Source organism: Ictidomys tridecemlineatus, chromosome 8, assembly GCF_052094955.1.
Source record: "Ictidomys tridecemlineatus isolate mIctTri1 chromosome 8, mIctTri1.hap1, whole genome shotgun sequence".
Taxonomy (NCBI): Eukaryota; Metazoa; Chordata; class Mammalia; order Rodentia; family Sciuridae; genus Ictidomys; species Ictidomys tridecemlineatus.
Genome location: NC_135484.1, coordinates 149,520,494 through 149,538,338, shown reverse-complemented (window position 1 = coordinate 149,538,338; position 17,845 = coordinate 149,520,494). Strand labels below are relative to the sequence as shown.

Genomic DNA, 17,845 nt, shown 5'->3' with positions numbered 1-17,845 from the left:
CTTATCAAAACCCATTCTAAGCTGGCTTGGGTTAATGTTAAGGTCTGTAGACAAGTCAAAATAACACGTGGTATTTTGCCAGAGAAATGTTAGAGTTTGTAAACAAGTCTGGATGGTGCCTGGCAAAATGCCAGAGGGAGTGGTTTGAGAAGTAACAAAAGCGAGCCATTAAGTGTTGAGATTCCTTATTGGTTGACTGATGTATCTAGTTTATGCTAATTAAGATAAGCTGTGCAAAATGTATAAATAGCTCTGTTGTCCTACAATAAACGGCTTCCATTCCTGCTGTATCAACGTACACAAGTCATTCGTCACCACCCCCCCCCCTCATCTGCTGCAGCCGGACTGCGGCAGATGGTGGCCCGTTACGGGGAGCCCCGGGACCCTCGGGGGTAAGTGACGAAAAAAAGCTGCCCGTCCATAGATAGGATGGGAGCAATCTGCTCGTCCCTAGACAGATAGGGCGAGAGAAAAAATGGCCATTTCGAGAAAATGGAGAAGATTGATGCAGTATGTTTGTGTCTTGTTTTGTCTCAGTGTATTGTATTGTCTTTATGATGAAAATATGGAAGGGGTGAGAAGTAAATTGATAAGGGAAAGAGGCACCCCAATGGAACCAAGAATAATTAGGGCATGTGTTGATAAGAGCCCAGAAACTCTAGTCAGAAAGAAAAAGAAAGTTCAGAAGAAGAAAGATTATCAGAAAAAAAGTTGCAGCAAAAGGCTATTACTAAATACTTTTCGTTACCGGAGGGTGTGTGAATCAGTGCAGCGGCTGCCATGTGCAGGAGGGAATCATGGTGTAGTAAGGAGTTTCCAAGCAGCGGCAGCCGGCTCTTCCCCGGGGAGCGGGACGCCATTGCAAGAGCCCAAATCTAGACCTGACCTGGAGGTACAGTCTCGCAGGCTCTTGCTCCCTGTGCCCAGTAGCAGTTTGAGTCCAGACACTCCCCGGACTCTCCCCGGGGCCATCTGGGGCTCCCAGGATGCTACAGGCAGAAGACGCTACCAGCGTCCCTGATGTTTGGTCATTTTCAGTGCCTTTAACTAAACTACAATGGTTCTCCCACACGTGGAAGCTAATGAGTAATGAGCACTATTAAGGCTTATTTCAAATGTAAAAAAAAAAACCTTGAGATAATGTACTAAATTGTTCAGAAGGTTGTTTTCCTAGTAGAATGCTACAAGATTTTCTTTAGCCAGCGTTGCAGAGTTCCTGCCTTCATCCCAGTGCCGGTGAAAAGGAAAGAGGAAGAATTTCCAGTGTTGCTGAAAACCTGAAAACCGGAGGAGACTTTGGCTGAGAAACAGACGAGACTTGGGATCAAGCTAGATGCCTGCAGAACTTACCTGGACTGTGATTTAAGCTAGATGCCTGCAGAACTTACCTGGACTGTGATTTAAGCTAGCTGCCTGCAGAACTTACCTGGACTGTGATTCAAGCTAGCTGCCTGCAGAATTTACCTGGACTGTGATTTAAGCTAGCTGCCTGCAGAACTTACCTGGACTGTGATTTACCTGGACTGTGAGTTAATCTATTGAGACACTGCTTTACTTGGACTGAGACAACAAACTGTAATGTACAACAAATTGTAACTTGATATCTTTGCTAACAGTGTCATTGCTGGTATAATTTTTCCAAGGGCTTCTTGCATGGAGCCATTAATTGGCTTGGTATTGTTACATTTTGTATCCTCACTTTCTGTTTGTAGCAGGTTATTTATGGTGTTTCTGTAAAACCACTATGGTCGTTATTTAAATTAAACAAAAGGGGGAATTGTTAAGGTCTGTAGACAAGTCAAAATAACACGTGGTATTTTGCCAGAGAAATGTTAGAGTTTGTAAACAAGTCTGGATGGTGCCTGGCAAAATGCCAGAGGGAGTGGTTTGAGAAGTAACAAAAGCGAGCCATTAAGTGTGGAGATTCCTGATTGGTTGACTGATGTATCTAGTTTATGCTAATTAAGATAAGCTGTGCAAAATGTATAAATAGCTCTGTTGTCCTACAATAAACGGCTCCTATTCCTGCTGCATCAATCTACAGAAGTTATTCGTCACCCCCCCCCCCCCCCCCCCCCGTTATTCTGCTGCAGCCGGACCCTGGCAGGTTAAGATGGACAGCTATCGTGTGGAGGTTTTAAGATTCAATAATATAGTCAAGTGCTCGAGGAAGAAAACAATATCACAGAAAACTTGTTAAAGCAGAACTTCTGTGGATGATAGGATTACCCCAATGCAAAATGCTATTGGTTTGTGGTTTTGTCTTGTATAAAATTTTTCTTTTCTTTTCCTTTTGTTTTTTTCTTTTTCATTTCCTGTGCACACTCCTCTGTAGACACTTGTCCTCTGGACCGAGTCCCCATTAAAAGATGCCTGGACGTGTGCATAGTACCTTAACTGGCCACGCTACTGGAAGTCTTCCCCCTTACAACTTAGCTGACACACTGCTGTCAGATCAACGGCTAAAATGTGGCTTTGGTATATCACCTCCCAAGCTCGGAACCCTTAAATGAATCTCCGTTATATACACACACACATACACACACACCAACTCAGCACCCTGGCACTTAAGGCTGCCTCTTCCTTCATCCCTCACTCTCCTCCGCCCCACAGTGCTCTGTTCTGGCTTATTTCAGCTAAATGTGCCTAGTCACAAGCCACCTTCCTCTTCTTATGCCTCCTCTACGATGCCCTTGCTGATCACGGTCCTAATAATCGTCCAAGGACTTGATGCAGCATTGCCTGCCTAAAGAAAAGTCCGCCCTCCTCTTCATTCCACCTGTGCCCCTCACCTGTCTGGGCCACCTGTCTATGCCACCACTGACCAGGCAGGACCCACGCACTCACCTTTCAGTAGTCCTTTCTCCAAACCTGACTGCGCCTCTCGGCAGCTAAATGCCACCCATCTGCGTCTATAAAGAAGGTGCTCTGTGTGCTCAACAGGTGGATGGCCACCTTGAGGATGCACCTCCACGGCCAGCCATAGCCTTCTGCCTCTCAAACCCATGGCTGTGGACCCATGGCTGCACCAGGGCTGGGAGGATACCAGGTTGAAGACGAAACATCTTTACAAAGTTGCTTTTACTTCAATAACTTAGAATATCATCTTTAAAATGAAATCAAAATAACAAGCAGATGGTCACTTCCAAATGAATTTTAAAAGCAATGAAATTGAACGCTAAGACCAGAGATGTCAAACCGGTAGCTATCCCTGAGCCATCATGGGACAAGGCTTGCGGGTCATCTTTTGTCCCTTCTGGTGAAAAATACAAGTTCTTACTCCCATGGAGGACATTTTTGTGGCAATGTTTGGGAAATGCCTTACAGATCATGAGGAATGAGGAAAAGACACAATCATTTCCATTTTCTCATCCTTTCATTTTAAGTTGCCATCAATACACATTTCTGTTTTCATCAAAGCGGTAACAAATGAAACCAGAAGATTTTCTTTCAAGTCTTGGTTTTACTTGTTTGGTTATGAAACATTTGTAACATTAGCTATTAACATGAAGCCTGGGCCTCTAGTATGACTACTCTTAAAAGGACTCTGCTGTTAAAAAGCCCAAGTGGGAACACTTTGTCACCAGTGAGTACACTCATCTCTGGGAGAAGCTTATTATAGGTTTCAAGCAATATCCAGAAATAAGCCCTTGTCAATTCAAAAATCAAGATGTTTCCAAAAGCATTCTTTTTGTTTTTAACTCTTATTTCTTAACTCAGTGTTTTTGAAATCCAAAATTCATTTTGTATTCTATTTTTGAATGTGAAATTTATTTAGGCCTGAATAAAAATTTCTTTGTATCTGAATAGATGTGCCTATACATCCACCAACCTCCCTCCCATTGATTCACAGGCACGCACACATACTCTTGTACATACACACATTTTGTACCTATATTATATACATATGTGTGTGTGTGTGGAGATATATATATATATATATATACTATTCATTAATACATGTACATATATACCATAAATTTAAAATAGAAATATAGAGAAAAGGTGATCAGCCACAAGCAACTGAGACTGAATAGTCTGTGATGTGTTCCAAATAAGAACAGCTAGTAACTGTATTAAAACTGGTATTTTTAATACAGTTACTAGCAGAAATATATCTTGGAAATTCCCCAAGCAACTTTTTTTGGTCTTTTCAACCTCCATGAGCTGTGGACAAACCATGAATTTCAACCATTGTTCTTTGAATTTGTTCATTTTTAAGTAAATTGGTAATATATTTCACCTTCTGAAGTTAGTCATAATTTAGTTCCTTGTTTAATAAGGAGAATTTCCCTTGTGCTACCACCTGCTTGCATGCATACGGTAGGGCTCACAGTAGGGACTGGAGAGTCTGGGGTCCATCTTAGTCAAAATGTTAGATTTGTACTGAACCTAGATAATAATTCCTAATTTTCTAGATGAAGAAACTGAAGTCAAGAGGAATTGTAAATTGTCCAAGGCTATAAAGGACGAGCGAATTTTCACCCTTCATTCTCCGCCTCGTCTCTTCCAAATCAGAAAAATGGCTCTTCTGGTACAAAACATCTGAAGTACCTGTCCAGAGTTTATATTCCTGCCCTGGCGGACAAGGGGAAAAGAGGTGATGACCTTGACTTTGGGCCAAGGCGGTGACTGATTAACCCAAATCTGTCTACTTTATTGGTGGGATCGAGTGGAAAGGCCGTCCTGCACCCTGGAGGGTCAGCTTGGGAAAGAACTTGTCCTTCCTGAATCCATCACCAGATTCTAACCAGTCCTGAGTCTTCTAAAGTTTTGTTAGGGAGATGCAACTAGATTTTCTAAATCCATTTGGGAAAATCCATCCCACTAAAGACAAAAAGACGAGGCGGACTTCCCAGGGCTGGTGACGCCTTGGCTGCTCCAGGCTCAACAGTGACTTTAAATCAAAAGTTCCTTGTGGGACGTCAGGTTCTTCCCTGAGTTTGTGACTTTTGTCAAGCGGACTGTGTGCCTTCACAGGGCAGGGAAACTCTTAAAATGCCTTTAGAAAACAAGAAAAGTAAGTGTGCTCTCCTAGCCATCGAAAAAACGTGAAATGATGAGGGTCAGGGGTGTGTCAGAAGAGGAAGTCACTTGGTGAGCCTGGCGGGCCTGAAGATGGGGGGCCACGTGGAGGGAAGCCGCCAGGAAGAACTGAATTCTCCCAGTGTGAGCTGAGAGAGGCCCCAAGGCCTGAGGAGACCATGGCCCCAGGCAACACCTTGATCTTCAACTCCAGGATCTTGCTCAGGGAGACTCCCAGCAGAGAACCCAGTTACACCCAGCAGATTCCTGACCTAGAGAAATGGAAGTCAACAATGGCACTGTTTTAAGTTGCTTTTAAAATTTGTAAACAATACTAAGAGGTCCCGGGCTGGCTTTTTCAAGATGTAAGGTCAAGTTCTAGCTTTGGCACCGACCTGCTCTGTGACCTTGTGCCACGTCACCTAAGCCCCGAGTCTCCTCTCCCATCTGTGAATTAGGGGCAGGGGCAGGTATATTAATATCTACCTTCTAGAGTAACCGGAAGAGTAAAGGAGACATGTTTGAAAGCACTTTGCACAGCACGAGGCACTGTGTAAATGCAAGCTTTCACAACAAATAAACTTTCCCTCCAAAGATCATTGTGTTGACATCAATTCTATATTTTTTTTCCACATATCTGCTTCATTTTAATCAAGCATAAAATCAGAGAGCTTTATTTTGTGAAATATTTCTTTGTGAAAAAAAATACATGAAGGAATTTTTGTACAAAGACAAAACATTCACTTGAGGGTGTTGTTCCTCCCTCCACGAACATTCTTAAGCTTGAGCAGTATTTCAATCCCCCAGTTTCCACCTCTCAGCTCCTTTGGGGACACTGGCTAGAAACTCGTCACACTGGCAGCCACAAGTCCACATGACACAAAGGCTCCTGCTCCTCTCCTCTCTCTAACAAACACTTGGACACACTTTGACACTCGGGATTTCATCCAAACTTCCTGATTTGACCTGAAGGAGGGATGAAATCTCACTATGGAAAATGACTGGACCACACCCCAGCCAAGAACGGAGCCAGGACGGGATCAGAAACCAGCCCACTGCAAGTCCGGGCATCTGCTTCCAACTCTGCTCCACCCGGAGTGGCAGAGGACAGGGGGGTCAGAAGACAGCCCTACACCCTTGTTCTGTACCTGAGGTGACGCCAGATTTGCCAGCCCTCTCCCAACACCTGTTCACGTGCCGCCGTGGTGCTGAAGTCCTAGGACCAGGCTGGAACTCAGGGTACACAAGGCAGGGCTGTGTGTAAATTTTTAAATTTATTTGCTTTTTAGTTAAACAAATTGGCCTGGGTTCAAAATGTAAGCACTGGCTAATCCAGAGTCAAAAAGTCTCATAATTTACTTCCAGAAAACCAAAATTAGATACCTGCACCAGGCCCTGGGTTCAATCCTCAGTACCAGGAAGGGGCATGGGGGAAGAAAATCCATCTGTCCATTTTATTCGAACATGTCCAATAGTATCAGTGTTAACCACCTGTCCACTCAGCCCCCAGAGAAAATACACCACCTCAAATCATGCCAGGTCATTCAGGAAGTACAAGATAAAGGTCTAATACGAGGCTGATTTCCTCCTCATCAAAAGCCTGGATTCTGGCTTTAGCATTCGAAAAAGACAAAAGAGAATCAATGGGATCCTGATAAAATTGAGAGTCACAAAGGCAGAAAATGGAATTCAAAGCACAGCTTGTTCACACACTTCATAAATGCATCCAGCAAGTTCATTATCCAGAGCCCCATCTCTAGCTTTCAAAACAGCCCGTTGATTTATTTAATGATAGGCCACAAGTACATGTTTGAGTCCAGATGGAGAAGTTACTAGGACAGGCTTTGGACCTGGTGGACAATGGCTTTGAGTCTGGATTGGAAACATCAAAAGGCACCGTGGGAACACACTCCACTGGGGAAAGATGGGCACGTTGCCTTCTGAAGTTCACGGATTCGCCGGCTGTTGTGCTTCTGATATTGGGAAGTCAGACGGGCAGGGCCTTGTTATTTCTCTAGTGAATCATCCTCATCCCCTAGCTGAGCCCCAGGGGGTCCTGTCTGCCCTGGCATACTGTCACACACCCCAAAACACACACTCTCAATGATGATTTGAAATAGAAAGGATTCCTACCTATATCTCCATCGGGGCAGATAATTGAGGGGGGCGTACATTCCCTAAGAACTCACAGACCTGTGTGTGGAGACAGGCTTGACATTACTGATAGGTGATGGGCACTGAAGTGCTTTCTAGGGGTCCTCTGCTCTTCTGGCTGCCCCCCATCAGCAGTATGACCCTTGGCAAAACGTTAACCCCTGAACCATCGCTTTCTCTGTGCAATGGATCTAATGTCTGCTTCATTATCTGACAGGATTATTCTCAAAAATTCTTTTAATAGTTTATACAAAAATATATAAATAAAACATTATAATTGCTATTTACAAATTATTTGAAGAAATGCATTTCTTTCTCATGCTGTAGAGTTGGGTATAATCTTTAGGGTCTAAAGAAAAAAAAAGATTTTTTATCTAACAAATTAAAATAATTGAATTACAGAAAAACCTAATTATAATTCTCCTCCAGATTCACTAGATTCATAATTTACGTTGCAAATGAGTTTGCTGGTTAGGGCATTGATTAAAATCACTGCTATATAAAATAGTTCATTCAATATTTCTTTGAGTATGCAAATTCAGGCTCGGCAAACAGTAAGCACACTTTGAAAATGAAATACTGTTGACATTCTAGGAGATGATTAAGGAAATTAAGAAACCATAACCCAAGAGTGTTTTTTATATGATCTTATTGATTTCTCCAAAACAATGACAATGAAATCTGAATTATGAGTCAACGGTAGACCCTTGAGCTCAGGTACCCTTTGAGGGCACTCTTCTATCCAATGAAAAGGCAATAACCCCAGCACAGTGAGCTTTCAGTTTGAGAGAAACACAAGTTCTAGCTGTTCCCCAGCTTCGGGCACTCAACCCAAGACCAGGTCTGCCCTGAATACTGATCCCAGGGAAGTGGGCCTCCCACACTCATGCTAAGTCCTTCCTCTAAAACTCTTAACAGGGAAACACAGGCTTCTGACAGGCTTTTGGAAGGATGGAACTCATCTTAACCTTAGCCCAACCTTAATTTATTTGTAAGACCAGTGACTTTGACACCAGGCAGCATTTTATTTTGAATCAGAATGATTAAAGGCATATACTGTTAGTTCTATTTCTAAATAATGATCAATTCCTGTGCACTGGAAGTGTGGCACCCCTTCCCTCCCCGAATAAGAAAGTCTGCAACAAGTGAAGCCATTACCTGGCCTCCCTTTCTTTTAAGCAGCAAAGTGTCGAGACTCACCCCCATGGATGGGGTTGCACATTCTGGTACTTCTTGCAAATTCTGAACCTAGGTTTGACAGTGATTTGGTTGGTTCTCAGAGGATAAAACTGAACGTCTAGAATCATCCAGCACAACACAGGTTAACACACTTGATTTCCTGCTCACATTTATTGGGGTCAGAGAAACTAAAACAGTTATTTTCCTCCCAAAGAATTGGAAAAATATAATACAATTTTTAAAGCACATAACAAACTTTCTGGGTCTTGAATCGCCAGGAGATATAGTAGCCTAGAGGTATCAAATGTCAGTCACCTAAGGCATTTCTGAAATTGTCCTTAAAGCTGCACACAGACACGGATTCTACGCACATAAAGGCATCTATTCATGAACAGAAAGAGAGGTCATTCAGGAGCACTGAGTCGGGAAGGATAAGGAAATACATATTTAGATTCTGAATAATTTTCAGAGAAAACTTAGGGTTCCCGGCGATTTACATTGAAATAAACACACTGTAGATTTTCAGACCTGGATAGATAAGATTTGTGTGATGCAGGCTCCAAGAAAACTCACACTGTGAATTATTTGTTTTTCAAAGGCTGCTTTCAAAGTACGGATTTCAAATCCAAAGCAAATACCTGGGGCATGAACAAATAGGATGCCTGAGATTCTAACACTGGCTTTCAGTCAGCTTTCCTCCTCCTCCCTACCCAATAACATGAAAAAAAAATTCCTAGAAGGGGCAACAACAGCTAGATGGTGTGTCGTAATAGCTGGTGGCATTTCTGGATGGTGTCTTATTATACCAGATTGCAATTTGGTGGAGGATTTTTAAATTCTATTTCAAATGGACTGCACTACTCCAAACACAAGGAGATCTTTGTCACAACATCCAAACAGTCTTATGTAGATGCAGGCGTTTTTCCTAAAACAGAATCACCAGGGTAAGTAAGACAGAGCTGAAAGAAGAAGGGGACAAGCTGTATATACTCTGTCCCTGGCCGATTACCGGACAGGATAGCATCAGCCTCCCATACCCAGGCCATCAGCTCTCTCCTGTGTAAACGAGGTCTCTGGCTTGGCTTGCTCTGTGCCCCTGGTTGCACCAGAGACACGTGTGGGTTCAAACTCCCCACCTGTTCCTGTGGATTCTGACGACTCACACGCATTTTCAGTCACCATTTTTTTCAGGCACTTTACAACGTTAAAAAATATTAAATCCATTTATTTAAAATCAGTTTAACAAACACCGCCCCCCCCGCCCCCCTTGCCTAGCCCTGGCAAAGGAAAAAAAAAAAGTAGCTAATTCTGTTATAAAATGTCTGTGAGAAGACAAATCCCTTTAATTTTGCCAAGGAAATAGCATAGACATTTTCTTCTACCTTTACTACAAATTCATAAGAACACAGCACTCGGGTTACTTGAAATCTGCCCCTGTTTGGAGAATCTCTGTGAACCAAGCTCAGAGAGGTTACTAACAGAGGTGTGCATTGCCACAACTGGTACAAACTTGGGTATAACTTGGTACAAAAATCCAGTTTCAGTTGGGTTCCTATGATCCCCTGAGCAGTTACGAATGCCCTTTACCTATAATGAGGAAGTAGCCTATGTGTAAAACAAAGCAAATAACCATTCAAATATATGTACATTTATATTTATACCAACGTGAGATACACTGATGGAGTTCATGTTGTTTTTGTTTTTTTTTTTCCTGAAGTATTAAAAGATTCAAAGTCACTTACTATTGAGAAATTTCTGATTAATGATTAAAAATTATTTGGGGTGGATGCCATTCAAAAGTTTTCCCAGAGTTCAAACTATAAATGAAAAAGTACAAGACAAATGATCAAACTATGTTAATGCCTATGCAAACATGATACAACGGAACCCATTATTCTGTATAATTAGTACACACTAATGAAAAAGGACATGACCCATGAATGTGCTCTATGTATATCAGTTATCGATATGTATGTGTGACTTAAAATTCCTTAAATATATACATCCCCACTTAGGATACATTCCATCACATAGAAAAAACATCAACTTCAATCAGGGGTCCAGGATAGCAGCAATGTAATAATCTAGTGACCTCAGGAAATCTTACAGGCCCTGATTTTTCCCAGTGTGGCATCCCTGGCTCTGGGGAGAGGTCTCAGTGAACATTTAGGACAGCTCTTGTGAGCCACCAGGCTGCGCTGCTGATGGCAATAATATCATCCTGTCGCTGGAGAGAATGTTTTTGTCTTTCCAGGCCCATTTATGCAAGTCTGACTAATGGTGTAATGGGAAAAGTAAGTCACAATGAGGTGATATAAATCTCTTTCAGATATATATATAACAGCGTTCCCATTTTGTTTCTTACGTATCTTGTTGTTGTGTTATCGGTGCCTTGTACACACAGAGAGTATTCAGATGTCTTAACAGCTGCAGATAGAGAAATACTAAATTATTCAGAGAGCTGCTCTGAATGGTTGGAAGATAGGTCCATCTCTTGGTTATCAATGCATGTTTTTATAGACATGGTGTGATTTGAACTGAGTACTGTGTTAAAAAAGAGTCATCTTTCTGGGTCTATCCCCTTGGGTAACTCATGAACTTGCAACCCACATCTACATATATACTGTGCAAAAATTCTTTAGGTTGATGGATAATGAGCCATTTTAATTCTAGGACGAGAGAATGGCTTTTAGGGAAATATTTGTTTCTACTATCGAGCATATAATGTGTGCCCAGTGGGTAGACATTCCAGATAGGCTGCAAGCCACAGGGCTTCTAGGTGGACATATGGACTCTGTCGTGTACTTTCAGACCCAGGTCTGTTGGGTGTGTGAACACAAGATCCCAGGGAAGGTCCTTGTCATCTGTGATGAATGTTCTGAGCCTCTACCACTTGACCCCTATTTCATATGAACCAATCCCTCAGGCCACAGCTACTGGCTGTGACAGACAAGCTGGCCACCTTAGCAAAGTAACCTTTGCCAAAGGAGAGACACTTAAATTAGACCGCGTTGTTTTCGGGCCGCAGCCCTTTCACTGGGAAGGGCCAACTCCCTCTGCACAGCAGTCTCCACTGCTTGAAGCTGAGATCACAGGAAGAGAAACCCATTGTGTTTCTGCCAAGTCACTGTGGGAACGTTGGGAACAGCACACCCAGTAACGGGCAGAGGCACAACTATCAGCTGCTCAGATAAGCAGCCTGCTTTGTAGCTCTTGGGAGAATTTCTCACACGCAGTCTTAGCCTTCCCCTCCTACAGCGGGTTTCCCCGTTTCTCAGGGTGCTCAAATCAAACAGAGCAGACTCTTCTTCTCAGTTAGCATGAATGTTGCCAACCGCGACAACACGTTTATTATATGAAACGTTCGCTCAGCCTCCTTGGATTTGGCTGGAAGATGAACAGTCCAGTGGGATCGTCCAGATGATAAAATGGTTGGTTAGTTCCTCCCGAGCAACCCCAACGCTCCCCACCTGCTCCGCGGGCACAGCCTGGGGCGGCGGTGGCAGCTCTGGTGACACTGGAACACTTGCACCCAGGACTGACGCAGCCTCTTCTGATGCTGAGGCTGGAAGGCAAGTTCAAAGTCTGGACGCAGAGGCACTTCCAAAGTTTGGCAAGGGGAAGGAGGCAAGATCACTAAGTGGGGCTTTAGCGCTGTGCTGTCTCAGGTAACCCAGACGTTTGTGGCACGTGCACGCAGAGATCATCTTAGGTTGTAGACGGGTCGTGCTTTTTCTTCTTGCCCCGACAGGACTTGCAGACACAGCAGATTATGCACGGGGAGGCCAGAAGTAACAATGGTGACGTCACCAAGGCGATGATGCCCAATCCCACCAGAATTCCCACCACCTGGAAGTTTAAAAGAAAGCTGACGTCAGCACTTCAGTTTTCTTAGGTGTGTAGTTATTCCAACTGCACCATTTCCTATGCACTGAAAGCTTGTGTCCCCCCAACTACAAATCTGTACGTGGATACTCTAATCCCCAGGGGGATAATACTTGGTGATGGGGCTTCTGGGTGTCAATTAGGTGGAACCCTCATGATAGGATTAGTGTCCTTATAAGCAGAGAGACCACAGAACTTGCTTCTTCTTATCTCCCTCTCTGTGTGTGTCACATGAGGACATGGCAAGAATGTGGCCATCCGTGAGTCAGGAAGAGAACCCTCACCAGAATCTGACCATGTTGGCACCCAGAGCTTAGACTTCCCAGACTCCAAAACTGTGAGAAGTAAATTTTTGTTGTTTAAGTCACCCAGCCTATGAACATATGTCATAGTAGCCCGAAAGACTAAGATATCATCTCAGGCACAAGAGATGGTTACATTTATGGGAACTTCAGCCATTGCTGAATGGTCTGAGCTGGACGTAAACTAAAAAGATAAAATGGACTAAGTCCAGGGTGAGGACCAACCCTTGAGTGCTAACCAGAGTTGACTGCAAGCTCAACAGAACTGTGAACTGTGGGCATCAGCTTGTTCTCTACCTGAGTTTCCTCAAGGGTCTCACAGTGGAGTTAATAATGATCAGCAGGATGTTAGCATCAACTCCACCAAAAGGAGCAAAGGCTTTGACAAATATAAAAACTATGAAAATGAACCATGGCTCCCTGGGAACCTCCACTGAACACACGGTGGCCTGCACGGAAGGACCTCAGTCCTAGCAGGGCGAGCACGACTTTAGAGCGTGGCCTTTGATAGCTAATGTGCCCACAGGGTCTGAGGAAAGACATCTCCCGTGTTCCAGGACACCCACCCGCGTTCTGTGGGGCTCTGGGACTGTGTGGCTCTCTGGTGCCTGGGCCCCTTCACGGGTCCTCGCGGAGCCTGTCTGGCTCATGACTTATCCTCAGGCAGCTGTCCCCACCTCTGGCCTCTCCCTGCCCCAGAACCCCCCCCCCCCGCCCCTCCCGGGCCAGCATGGGTAAGGAAGGAATAGCGCAGGGGACAAAGAGGCCGGCCCCCTAAGCCTTCACCAGCCTGGATTCTGTCACATCCTTCCAAGGTCAGACTACCTGTGTGCGGTTCCACATCACTGAGGCTCTCGAGTGGCCCAGCTTATTCCTGCATGGTCCTTTGTCATAGTGTCTGAGGAAAATGTCATTCTGGAAAACAAAGGGAGGGTTTCAGGAACGCGCAGTTCAAATTGAGAGAGAGGAGGACAGAAACCACACCAGTCACCGGGTGACACGAAGACCCTCCTCTAGGAACTCCCAGCCTGCCATCTTTCACTCATCGAGGTAGTTTTATAAACCACCCAGTGAAAAGAGATCCTAGTCAATGAGACTCTGGATTGGCTCTACGAAAAAAGTGGGATGAATTGATCAATGACCTTAGGAAGGTCATCGAGAGCATTAGCAGAGGTGGAGAGGGAAATGCCCTGGAGAAGGCCAGACGGAGAAAGGTTTCAACTAGAGGGGGCAGCAGGAGACTCAGCCACAGAGCAGGGGTTGAAGAAGACATGAAATGTGACAACGCAGAGATGCTCTGGGGGAAGGACGATGATCATGGTTTGCACGTGATGCTAAACCTGCAGACAGGGGAGACATCTGGGCAGTACTGTCCAAAGGGCAGCTCAGTCCAGAGATCTGGCTTGGGCAGGGGACCTGGGCATCCGAGTGCATGGGGTGGAAGGAATCACGGATGTGAATGAGCGTGCCCAGGGAGAGCACCGCTGACAGCAAGACGCTGCCCATCACACTCGGAACAGTGGATCAAGGAAGAGCCTGGAAGGGGACCAGGACTCGGCCAGAAGAGGAGGAGGGAGCCAGTGGGGATGGTAGCTGCAGCGGAGGCGGCCTAGTATTGAACGTGCAATCCGAAGTCTCCACTGGGCTCTACCAAGAAGCAGTCACTCAGAACCCTGGAAAGAACACAATGTGAGCACACTGCCCTGCACGCTGCTGCCTGGGGTGAGTAAGGCCAGCAGCAAGGGGCGACCAGGCTGGAGAGAAGCCGAGGGCAGGCTAGAGGAAAGGCTGGTTTTGACATGGCGCAGGGTGGCACGGGTGGACATGGAAGGAGCAGAGAGAGGAAGTTCAAGCCCCAGCATAGAGGAGAGATAACCAAAGGGGGGAGTCTCTGAGCCACCCATGGGAACAGGATTCCCAAGCAGACTGTTATCATTTCAGCTGGGCGCCATGCCAAACGCCTGCAATCTCAGCGGCTGGAAAGGCTGAGGCAGGAGGAGCGTGAGTTCAAAGCCAGCCTCAGCGGCAGCGAGGCACTAAGCAGCTCAGTGAGACTCTGTCTCCAAATAAAATACAAAGTAGGGCTGGGAAGGTGGCTCAGTGGTCAATGCCCCTGAGTTCAATCCCTGGAGCAACACCCACACCCCCCAAAAAAATAACATTTCAGCCTCTGAAACTGCAGGGACGAAGGTCAAGGCAGGAACAAACTCAGTGCCTGCCCCAGTTCACTCAAAATCTCTGGGGCAGACAGACCCAGGGCCCCTTCTCCCGGCCCCAGGCTCTCAACCTTCACACACACAGACATCAACACCGTCATGTGACCCAGAAGAGTTGCCTGGAGAAAACAGTCACTGACAAGCCAATGCCTTGGGCCAAAACAGAGCAAATGGATCTCAGAACACAGAGACAAAAAAGATGCTTCAACACTTAAAATCTGTGTGCTCAGCCATTTCACATCTGTCCCATTTCACCTCGAGGAGGACCAGCGGCATCGTGACAGAACACAGTGTTCTCCACAACATCCCACAGACTCTCTCGGCCTCGGGACGGAGATCCGGAGCACACATTTAGTTCCTGAGAGTCTCGGCTCCTGAAGAGAGTCTCCTGGGCCCAGCTGCCTTGGGGACTGAACCCAGCCACACTGCGGCCCTCTCACCTGCACTCTCACTCACGGAGAGAAATTGCCGGTTGAATTAAAGCAAACCAAGCACCAAAACCGAGAGCTGAGAAAGAATGGCCACCCAGCCATGATGGAGGGCGTGTACTGATTTGGTCTCATATTATAGGTCCAAACTGCCCACGGAGGGAAAATCTACAGACATTCTATGCTGCCCCGACTCTGAAAGACTGGAATCAGAGTAAGACTGTCAACTCTGAGGTGACCAGGCACCTTGGCACAAGGCTGAAGGCACTGCAGCTGGAGCTGAGAAGACAGGCCACATGAATGGCAAGTCCCCAGAGCCAGAAAGGAACAGGGACAAAACACAACCAATACTGCTGCTGTGCTGCTGAACAAGAGCTCCTTAAGAGGTGTCACTGATCTGGACTCTTGTTTTCCTTAAATTCAAACAGAGGAAAATAATCTAATTACAGTAGACAGAACAAGTGTCCCCAAGGACATCCCTAGCCCAAGCCATAGAATCTGTGAATATGTTATCGTAAATGGCTAACGGGCCTTGGCAAGTGTGATTGAATCAAGGACCTTGAGGTGGAGGAGACGATCCAGAATAATACAAATGAGCCCAATCTAATCACATAGGTCTTTAAAGGCAGAGAATCGCCCAGCTGTGGTCAGAAGGCACAGCAACTATGGAATGAGGAGCAGAGAGATGTGCTGTTACTGGCTTTGAAGATGGAGAAAGGGGGTCATCAACCTTGCAATGTAGGCATCCTCTAGAAGGTAGAAAGTGAAAGGAAACGATTCTCCTCTGTGACTTTGATTATAACCCAATAAGATCTGAGTTGGACTTCTAATGTACAGAAATACAAAATAATGCACTTGTGTTGTCCTGAGCCACTGAATTCATGATGATTTGTGATTATCTGTTACAACAGCAATACAAAACTAATACACTAATAGGCCCCCACAAACTAGAGTGAGAAAATGGTCAGAAAGCATGAAAGAAATGCCACTAAAACAGAAGCTTTTTTTTTTTTTTTTTTTTTTTTTTTTAAAGCTACGTAGCTAAAGAAGGGTTTACAATAATCTCAGGTAGGAGGGGAGTGGCCGGTATAGCTCAAGGGCCTGGGTTTGATCCCCAGCACAGCCAAAAAAACAAAAAAAGAAAGAAGAAGAAAAACAATGTGGCAGGCTAGGAAGTCTCATTAAGAAAAATAAAGGCCTTTTTCAGGACAACATAGGCTCAAATTCGACCTTTTAAAGGAGCAGCTGTGGACAGATGCTGTGGCGCAGATACAGTGTAGGGAAGACCACACTGGCCTCTTCAGATGGAAACTTACGTCCAGGTTCTGCAGGCAGTACCAGCAAAACGTGTGCTTGCAGTTCTTGCACATCATCTGGGCACAGCCTTCATTGCGTTCGATATAAACTCGGCACACTGGGCACTGCTTAATGGGGGCTTCTGCATCTGTCCCAAAGAGGGCCCTGGAAACAAAATAGAGGGAAAGCTGAATTCAACTGATGCCATCGACTGATTTCCAGCTCTCAGTTACCTGTGCCTAAAATCCACTTTCAAAAACAAAACAAAACAAAACAAAAAAAAAATGGTGGGGATAAAAATAGGAGAAACAGGTTATTAGTTGTTCAGATAACTCAAAATAAGAAAGAATATTTACTTTGGCTTTCGGTCAATTATGTAATTACACTTTCCACAGCTGATTTAACTCATTGCTTTGTCAAATTAATATTTCATTTCCTGAGCGCACTGAATAATAAATTGGAGGAGTGAGCTACAGCAGAGAGAAACTGGCTCAGGGTCCAAATGGGGCGTGCGTTGTCCATCTAGTGATCTGCTCATTGGATAAATGGAGGAGTGGGGTTCAATAATCAGTACCGTAAGATATTAGATGAGTAGGCCAGTACAGGCTCACAGCCTAAGGGGCACAGAAAACAAGAAGTGGGACCAACTGGTGGGAGGGAGGGGCCAGAGCTCCAGGTTACATTTTGGCTCTTGTTTTTCAAGACCACCTCCCTGCCCAGGGGCATCTCGGTCACAGAGTGCTGCCCACTCACTCTATGACCAGATTTGGTATCTGCAAGAGCCTTACAGAGGGGTGTGGGGGACAGTTTCTATTTTCATACCTGTTTTGCTAGTGGAGAAAGAGACTCAGGAAGAGTGTCTGTGTAAGGACACTCAGATGCCAAGTGACACTGTCAGAACTCAGGCATCCTCTCCTGTAGCTCTTCACGGTGCCTGTGAGGCCAGGGCCCTGAATCTGGTTAAGGAGCTGATGCCTGCTGTGTGTGTAGGTCTGTTTTCCCCTCGTCTGCACCTCCAGGCAGCATTACCCTTCCTGAAGACTGGTCTGCACGCTTGGAGGGCACGGGGTGGCGATGCCAACCGGCCCAGAACACTGGCATTTTGTTCTTGCCAATGCAGAGCAGCCACAGCCTCAAGCCAAGCAAGGATCCAACATAAAGGTCTCTCACTCAGGATCCTGCTGCTGCCACAAAGAACCTTCCAAACGAAAAGGTGCTGATTTCACAGCTTCTTGTCATAACAAAATCTTCATCTCGGCTCCATCTTTTCAGAGAATAAAGTGCTAGGAGAAGCTCTCTTCCTACATCTCCCAAGAATTCAGGACTGGTACTGTACTGCTGGGCTCTCTCTGCTCTGATG

The 17,845-nt window shown here is 45.2% G+C and overlaps 1 protein-coding gene across 5 annotated transcripts in view; it reads right to left on the bottom strand.

Annotated features, from left to right (window-relative positions):
• Positions 1-8,510: 8,510 nt before the first annotated feature.
• Positions 8,511-17,845, bottom strand: part of Rnf144b (ring finger protein 144B) — a 156,460-nt gene continuing 147,125 nt past the window's right edge. For all 5 annotated transcript variants that reach the window (XM_078020587.1, XM_040282104.2, XM_005329150.5 and 2 more), the window contains 3 exons: positions 16,506-16,650; positions 13,371-13,460; positions 8,511-12,207 (listed from right to left, as the gene is read on the bottom strand). In XM_078020587.1, the coding sequence (XP_077876713.1) occupies positions 12,067-12,207; positions 13,371-13,460; positions 16,506-16,650 (376 nt within the window). In that variant the 3' untranslated portion in view covers positions 8,511-12,066. The remainder of the gene's footprint in view (positions 12,208-13,370; positions 13,461-16,505; positions 16,651-17,845) is intronic.